Source organism: Akebia trifoliata, chromosome 2, assembly GCF_017979445.1.
Source record: "Akebia trifoliata isolate Shusen 1 chromosome 2, ASM1797944v1, whole genome shotgun sequence".
Taxonomy (NCBI): Eukaryota; Viridiplantae; Streptophyta; class Magnoliopsida; order Ranunculales; family Lardizabalaceae; genus Akebia; species Akebia trifoliata.
In genome coordinates, this window is record NC_141376.1 from 31,349,147 (window position 1) to 31,358,755 (window position 9,609).

Genomic DNA, 9,609 nt, shown 5'->3' on the forward strand with positions numbered 1-9,609 from the left:
TAACACCTTCCAACCCCGTACCGTGATCCCCGGACCTGTATTTTTTAGTAAATTAGTTGTTTATTTATCCATTTCGAGTCAATGTTCAGTTCTTATACAGTAATAACTAGTTGGCGACTCTCAAACTTCAAAGGTCAAAAGCGGATCCGCGCACCCCACGAATCGAGGGCGCTTTTAGAATCATAATTGATAAGAATCGGAATCAATAAAATATAAAAGTTATGGTTCCAAATATCATAGGAATCGAATCGGAATCGACTCATTGACAGCCTTAGCTCCGCCCCAGCCAACAAACTATAGTTATTTCACGTAATTAAGATCCAAATTAGTTTTAATCAAACAAAACTAACAAAGGTAGTAGTAGAAACCATTTTTTCCTTTGTAATAAGGATAAGGAGAAAAAAAAATATTTTCAACTCATCACTTAAAAAAAGGGAAGAAAGAAATTACAATGTCTAATCTCACCAAGACTTCTTCAATGGCTTCTCTAACAATGCTGAGAGGTACATCTCCTTAAGCTCAGGTCCCCTATCAAGCTTCCTCCCCACAACCCATTTTACCTTGTTGAATCCAATACTTTCAATCATTGGCTTGTACACTTCCTCCAATTGCTCCTCGACACAAAAGAAATGGTCTAACCAAAACAACCCACCAGGCCTAAGCACCCTATATATATCAAACAACAAGAAATGTAGCAACGTCGTTGGTATCCAATTACTCAAAACATGCATCGAATGAATGATATCAAGCGTGTTATCGAAGAAGGGAAGCCTTTGAGAGATGCTCACATACAAAGGTACAACACCTCTTGAAGCTATGAAGTTGTTAAAAGGACCATTAAAGTTCATCGAAGTTGTTACAATTGTTATGTTCCTCTCCATCATTCTAATTGCAAATGATCCCGTCCCACCTCCGATATCGAGCCCAATTCGAATTGTACCCGGCTTTCTATAGCCAAGTACGTCATCGATTGAGAAATCTAGCCCACCACCACTACTCAATGAAATCCAACGAGTCTTCTCTCGACCATTGAGATCGAAACAATCCTTACAATCATCAAAACCCTTTTGATTACGCTTTCGGTTGATGAGGCAAGAGTAATTTTTGCAAGAATAGGCGGTCCATACAATGGATTTATCCGAAGGGGTAGACCATAGGCTAAGAGGGAGTGGGTAGGGTTCGACATAGTCGGGAGGAGAAGAAGGGCGGCACCGACGACGAGGGAGAGGTTCACAGCCCTTGAGAAGAAGTTTTTGGGCTAGAAGTTCGTCGTCAGGGCAAGACCCATTGATGTTGTATGACATGTAGTGCTTGAGTTCATTGCGGAAGCGTGTGCATGGGTGGCCTATTGGAGGATGAATGGTGTCGGAATCAAAGTTGGTGTTGTATCCAAATGGGAGTAATTGTTGTGATGTAATTGCAAGGAATTCAGATGGGAGGCTTGTAATGGTAGGAGAAGTTGCATCATCAGTGATGGTGGTGGTTGGGTTGAAAGAACAATAACAAGAAGAAGAGGAAGAGAAGAAGAAGAAAGTGAAAAGATTAGAAGATAAAAGGAGGAAAAAGAAGAAGAGATTAATGGATAGAGATCGGGTTGTGTGGGAAGTATCCATTAGTTTTGGTTATCAGATGAGTAAGGGTGGTGGTAACGGCGATGACGGTGTGTTTTTTGTTTGATTCATATTTCAGAGTTTAAAAATAAAACTGCTATTGGAAACCCAACATGTAATTGTTATATCCTAATTAAAAATATAAAAAATAAGTAAATAGTTGACAAGAACATTAAAAATTGGGGTCTCAACAGTAACTCTCTCTCTCTCTCTCTCATGTTTTTTTTTTCCCCTAATAATTGGGCATCCTTTGAAACAATGGAACAGCTGGTGTTTTGGGCTTTCATCAATCCGACCATGGTCTTGTCCAAGGACTAGTCTTGGGTATGTACAATACTCGCACATCACACATCCTCATATTTTTTCCCTTTTCTTTTTGGGATTTAAGATTGTACATGGCCCTAATTATAATTATAAATAACTGTTGAAACTGTTATAATTAATGTTTAATTAATAATTTGAGTCAAACCCTTGTAATGTTTGAATGATTTACTTTAATTATTAATTGGGATGTGAGAAATAATATAAGAAATTGAATATAATAAGTAAAGGTTGGGGGTGCCACAGTTCTCTTTAAATATATTTTTTAATATTTTAAAATAAATTATTAATTTGCTATCGATGAATAAATATTAAATATAACAACAAAACTGATCAGTTGAGCTTCTGACATGACTCCTCCAGTTTAAAGATGACAGCCAAGTCATTAATTGATTAGATACCATCCGAGTAGAGAACTGGTTTCACCAAGGGGGCGTTAGATTCAGATCATAGATCTTGATTCTTGATATTGATTATGGATTATAAATCAAAATTGATTTTTAGAATCCAAAATCTCTTTTGGAAAACACTTTTTCTTAAAACAAATCTTCTGAAATTTTTTTTTACCCAATTCCACATATTGAGATTGAAAATGGGAGAAAATATTTGTTCTAGAGATTGAATACAAAAGATTTTTTAAAGAAAAAATTAAAGATTTTTGAAAGGAGATTGAAAAAGATGACATTTAAATCATTTTCAATTTAATTTTCAAGTATTTTATACATTTACGAGGCATGTTAAGATTACTCAAAGAATTATGATGATTTATATTTTTTATATTTATTATTATTAGTAGTAGAACTACTATTACTACCACGAGGGTTATTAATTATTATTATTATATGATGTATTCGAAGATTGTCATCAATGCACTTAGAGAAAAGGAAAAAAAATGATCATCATCAATGGTTAGTCTGTGAGAATAAGGAAAAACGACATGATAATTGTTCTTGACTCTTCATGTTTCTGGGTTTGGATTGTGAAAAAATCAGGTTTATAACATGAATCAAACGATACTTTAGATTTAGAATCTAATAATGAATCAGAATCAAATTCTAGAATCCAAACCAAATGCCCCCCTAAATTTGAGGAAATTCATTGGAGTCAAGCCAAATTGTCCTAGCTAGTTTTCTTTCCACCAGTTTTAAAGCTATGATTTATTTGTATGTATTTCTCTATGCCTTTTTGTTTATTAAAAATCTTAGTTGGAATCTTGGAGTTGTTGCTTATTTATTGGGAGAAAAAAATAAAATAGAAAAAAAAGGGTCAAAGTTAGATGGGCCTGGTGAAGGGTGAAACAACGTAGTAGGTAGTAACTAATAATAATTATTATAAGCCATATTACTATTAAGTATTTGGGGGTGGTTTGATTCGATTTGGAGCAGGTTGCGGTTGAGTTCCGGGTTACGAAAAATGGAGAATTGATCAATTTAGTTCGATTCTCGAATTAAATTTGTATAGAATCGAACCAAATCGAAAATCAAACCCTTAAGCATCATATATAATAATTATTATGAATTATTTTAGGAATTAGGACATAGATTAATGATCTTTTATGAGTAAACTAATGACTTTTTATGGATATAATTGTGATTTATTGTATGAAATTTTATATTTGTTTTTTCATTAAAAAATATTACTTATAATTTATAGAATATTAATCATCTATATAATCGAACCGAACCAAACTGACTTTAATTCGGTTTGATTTGATTTGGCTCTAATGGAATTTGGTTCGATTCTGATTCTTATTTAGTGGAATCGACTTATGTTGGTTCGATTCTAATTTGACCCCAAACCGAACAAAGTTGCACCCCTAGGTGTTAATAGGCACAAATACTGTAATTTGTACAAGCTGTGGGCCTCTTAGCCCATGAAACCTAATGGGTGAATTCAATTCAATTGAATTTCAATCTTACCTATCACCGTTGAAAAATTCTATGACAAACCTCCATGTGGCACCAACAAATGGGGTCGGATTCAGAGATGTCGATCACAAAATTTTAAGAATTAAAAAAATAAGAATAATAAGAAAAAGATAAGCTGTACCTGAATTTAATATTTGGGAGTTTGGAGGTGGTTCATTTTTAAAGGAGCCATGCCACACTTACTTCCTAAAACACTGCTTTCAACATTTCGTGAAAAGAGAACCGTCGATTTTCTCCAGATCACGCTAATCATATATCGAGTAAAATCATTTATGGTTTTGTCCAAACAACCCCTTCAATGCCGTGCTGGGATATTGTTATTGGAAGTCAGTTTAGCATTTTCTTTGTTAAAGTCTTTGATCAAAAAAAAAAAAAACGCCTTTAGCTTAAAAATATTTTATCTTTTCATACCCTTAATAAGAGAGAGGGATGGTGCATGCTTAAGTTGGTCATACCAACCTAACTATTATAGTAATGCATGTAAGCAATATTTTTAGGAGTGTTAAAGGCGCCTAGCTATAGGCAAAGGTTTTTAATCATAGAGATCAATCTCACCAAAATTCAGCTTATTCCAAAACTTCTAGTCCCTATTGGAATTTAAAGGGTTGAATTTGAAAATCCTTTAATATTCAATTAATTTTAACCATATCGTAAATCAATCCATTAATCATAGGGTATTTCAATCCCATGTTTGCTTTATGCTTTATACTTTTTATTTTATTGCTTTAAGTTTAGTTGATAGTTTTATTTTTTACCTTGAGTAATTTTAGTCCCACATCGACTAGGAGAAGAATTGATTTGCAATTCTTAAATAGTTGTACTTCTAATAGTTTTAAAGTGGATAGAAGTAGTAGGCGGACTCGCGGGGGCCCAAGAGGTAAAGTCAAGGTTCCAATTGGAATTTGGATCTACCAGTCCGAAAATCTTAATTCGTGTGCGCACGTACGACATGCGCGCAGGGGGGTGCAAAATCTTGGATTTACACTTCACGTAGGTGTGCGCGAAGGCCCGTTTTTGCTTTAATTATCAAGGCTCAAGCCCAATTTAAAACGAGATTGATTTCTATGGAGACAGTCTCCAATTCCGTGCAAGTGAAAAACTCAATAAATTTGATGGAAAGAATTTTAAATTCTGGCAACAAAAAATGTTGTTTTATTTAACAACATTATATTTGGTTCATATCATCACTCAAGAATCAGTTTCTTTAGATGATGATGAGAAGGACCAAATCAAAAGAACCGAATATCGGAAATGGGAACATTCCAATTTCATGTGCCAGAATTATATCCTAAATGGATTAAGTATTGTCCTTCATAAGGTGTATTCCTCTATTGAGTCTGTCAAGACATTGTAGGAAATTCTTGAAAAAAAATATACTTTAGAAGATGCAGGCACAAAGAAATTTATTGTTGGACTTTTTCTAGATTTTAAGATGGTAGACTCTAAGTCAGTTGTATCACAATTTGAAGAATTTCAAATCCTTATTCATGAGATTCATGCTGAAGGCATGAGTATAAATGAAGGATTCCAAGTTGGATCGATAATTGAAAAATTATCACCATCTTAGAAAAACTTCAAAAATAATTTGAAGCATAAAAAAAATGAAATAGGACTCGAGGATCTAGTGATAAGACTTAGAATTGAAGAGGATAACCAAAAGAATGAGAAGAAGAGTGAAATAAATTCCATGATTTCTAAAACGAATGTAATGGAAGAAGAACTTTTCAAATTCACTAGAAAGTTCAAACTCGGATTCTAGAAAAAATATGTAAAGAAAAACTTGCATGGTCCAAAAGTCAATATCAAGAAGATCAATGGAAATTACTATTTTTGTAATAAACCTGGACACCAGGCTAAGGAATGTCACAAAAGAAAAAAATTAGCAACACCATCAGAAACATGAATAAGCCAATGTGACTGAAACTCAGAACCTATCAGCGGTTGTTTCAAAAGTGAATCTGGTAAGAAATACCAATGATTGGTGGCTGGATATGGGAGCTACTAAACACATATGCTCTAAGAGATGCATGTTTTCCTCTTACAACAACGTTAGAGATGAAAAGTTATTTATGGGAAATTCTTCCACATCCGCTGTGATCGGAAAAGAAAAAGTGAATGTGAATTTCACATCTGACAAAGTTCTGACTCTGAATGATGTGTTTCATGTTCCAGACATTCGAATAAATCTAGTTTCAGGTTCTCTTTTAAGTAAGAGAGGCTTCAAAATGGTGTTTGAGTCTAATAAATGTATAATTACAAAGAATGGAATATTTGAGGGCAAGGGCTATTTATATGATGGATTATTTAAATTCAATATAATTTTTTATTTTATTAATAATATTAATTCTTTTGCTCATATTTCTGAGTATTCTAATATTTGGCATATTAGATTAGGCCATGTTAAGAATAAATCGGTTATCAAATTAATGAATAGTAGTATGATTCCTAAAATACATATTGATACATCTAAAAAATGTGAAATTTGTGTTGAATCAAAATTTGCTAAAAGACCTTTTAAAAATATTGAAAGATGTACAAAACTTTTAGAATTAATACATTCTGATTTGTGTGATTTCAAATACGTTCAATCTAAAGGCGGTAAAAAAATATTTCATAACTTTTATTGACGATTGTACTAAATTTTGTATGATATATCTTTTAAGTAGTAAAGATGAAACATTATAAATGTTTAAAATTTATGAATCTGAAGTTGAAAATCAATTTGAAAAGAAAATAAAAATTTTAAGATATGATCGAGGAGGAGAATATGAATCTAATCCTCTAACTATATTTTGTCAAGAAAATGGAATAATATACCAAACTACTGCTCCTTATTCTCCCCAACAGAATGGTGTAGCTGAGAGGAAAAATAGAACTTTAAAAGACATGGTAAACTCTTTACTTGTTAGTTCAGGTGTACCTTTAAATTTATGGACAGAAGCCCTTTTAACATCTTGTTATATTTTAAATAAAATTCCATTAACAAATTCTGAAAAATCACCTTATGAACTTTGGAAAGTTAGAACACCTACTTTTAAATACACGAAAGTGTGAGGCTGTTTAACCACGGTGGCTATACCTTAACATAAAAGAATAAAATTAGGTCCTAAAACTATAGATTGTATTTTTATTGGATATGCTATTAATAGTAGTACGCACAGATTTCTTGTATATAAATCTGATATAAATGATATTAATTCTAACACTATAATAGAATCCAGGGATGCTGAATTTTTTGAGGATGTGTATCTGTGTAAGGATAAAATTGAAAAACTATTAAAGAGACCACACTTTAAATTATCTAATAATGAACCTAGAGAATAAGAGTCTGATATAGAACCTAAGAGAAGCAAGAAAACTAGAATAGTAACATCCTTTGGACTTGATTTTATTAATTTTATCTTAAAAGGAGATCCTCAAACCTTTAAAGATGTAATTTCAACACCTGAGGCTCCATTTTGGAAAGAAGCTATAAATAGTGAAATGGATTCAATTATGAGTAATAACACTTGGAAATTAATTAATCTACCTCTTAGTAATAAAAAAATTGGTTGTAAATGAATTTTTTTAAAAAAATTAAAATTTGATGAAACTATAGATAAGTGTAAAGCCAAACTAGTGGCTAAAGGGTACAAGCAAAAAAAAAAGTATTGACTTTTTTGACACTTATTATCCTGTTACTAGGATCACTTCTATTAGAATTCTTATTGCTATAACTTCCATTTATAAATTAGAAATTTATCAAATAGATGTAAAAATTACCTTTTTAAATAGAGAACTTGATGAATAAACATATATGGACCAACCGGAAGGATTTGTAATTAAAGAATTAAAGAACATGAAAATAAAGTTTGTAGATTAATTAAATCTTTATATGGTTTAAAACAAGCTTCAAAATAGTGGTATGAAATATTTGATAATGTAATGATATCAAATGGATTTAAAATCAACGAAGCTGATAAGTGTGTTTATTATAAAACTGTCGTTGATTCTTATGTGATTATTTGCCTATATGTAGATGACATGCTAATTTTTGGATCTAATATAAATGTTGTAAATCAAACTAAGAAATTATTGTCTAGAAATTTTGACGTGAAAAACTTAGGTCCTGTTGATTTAATTCTTGGAATAAGAATTTTTAGAAATAATAATGGATTTGATTTATCAGAATCTCATTATATTGAAAATGTTTTGAAATGTTTTAATCAGTTTGATTGTATTCCTGTAAAAACACCTTTTGATCCAAATTATAAGTTGATGAAAAATATTGGTAAATGTGTTTTTCAATTAGAATATTCTAAAATTATTGATTGTTTAATGTATATTATGAACTGTACTAGGCCTGATATTGCGTATTCAGTAAATAGATTAAGTAGATACACTAGCAACCCATTATATGATCACTAGGAAGTTTTGGTGAGGATCATGAGATACTTAAGGTATATCATGAGTTACAGACTGCATTACAATAGGTATCCTACCGTATTAGAAGTATACAATAATGCCAATTGGATATTAGACTCAGAAGAGTCGAAATCCACTAGTAGCTATATATTTACACTTGGAGGTGCAGCAATCTCATGGAAATCCACCAAGCAAACTTGCATAGCTCGTTCCACCATAGAATCTGAGTTTATTGCCATGGACAAGACTAGTGAAGAAGCTGAGTAGCTAAGGAATTTTCTTGTTAATATTTCTATTTGGCTTAAACTGGTATCTATAATATCTATTCACTTTGACAACCAAGCTGTCATTGCAAGAACAAAAAATAATGTATATAATGGCAAGTCAAGGCATATTAAAAGGAGACACAACTCTGTAAAACAACTACTCTCTAATGGAATTATTTCCATTGACTTTGTAAAGTCTAAGGAAAATTTGACGGATCTTCTAACAAAAGGATTATCTAGAGAGTTAGTTGCATCGACTTTGAGGAGAATGGGCCTAAAGCCTATTGATTAAAAATTACTTCAATGGAAACCTAACCTAATTGTTTAGAGATTCCAAAAAATAGGTTCAATGGGAAAACTAGTTGAATATAATTTAAAAGAAAATACTAATGGAACAGAGTGTTCCAAGTCCATTCCTATGAAGTGTTTATTATTGCTTGTAAAGAAGAAATGTTGAATTATAATTCTTAATGTTGCCTATACTTGTAAAAGTAGAGTATATCAGGGTACTTCTCATAGGCACACCTAAATGAGTGTAGAATTGGACCGATTCTATGAGAGTTAAGGCTAAGCTCTCTAAAGCACTCATGATACTAGGATATGTTCCGGGCCAAAATGAACACCATCGATAGAATTTGATAGTTGATTGAGTAACTTGTGTATATAGTCTATTTTTTTGATTTACACTAAAGGTTGACAATTCAAGGCTTAAAGTCCACTGATCGACTTGTAAATCTGATAGACTTATACTAAGTAAGATTCAAGTCTAAAAGACACCTATACTGAAACATGGTTGTTCAAAGTGCTCTTTTTTATATATATATATTTATTTTAAGTTTTCTGCATTCATGTGGGGGATTGTTGAAATTTAGAGGGTTGAATTTGAAAACCCTTTACTATTCAATTAGTTTTAACCATATGGTAAATCAATCTATTAACCATAGGGTATTTCAATCCCATGTTAGCTTTATGATTTATGCTTTTTTACTTTATTGCTTTAAGTTTAGTTGATAGTTTTATTTTTTGCCTTGAATAATTTTAGTTCCACATCGACTAGGAGAAGAATTGATTTGCAATTCT

At 31.9% G+C, this 9,609-nt stretch overlaps 1 protein-coding gene across 1 annotated transcript; it reads right to left on the reverse strand.

Annotated features, from left to right (window-relative positions):
- Window positions 1–461: 461 nt before the first annotated feature.
- LOC147410139 (putative methyltransferase At1g29790) lies at window positions 462–1,623 on the reverse strand. Its single transcript, XM_086417445.1, has one exon. It carries the CDS (start codon window positions 1,611–1,613, stop codon window positions 462–464), a length of 1,152 nt encoding a protein of 383 aa, XP_086273571.1. The 5' UTR covers window positions 1,614–1,623.
- Window positions 1,624–9,609: the final 7,986 nt, after the last annotated feature.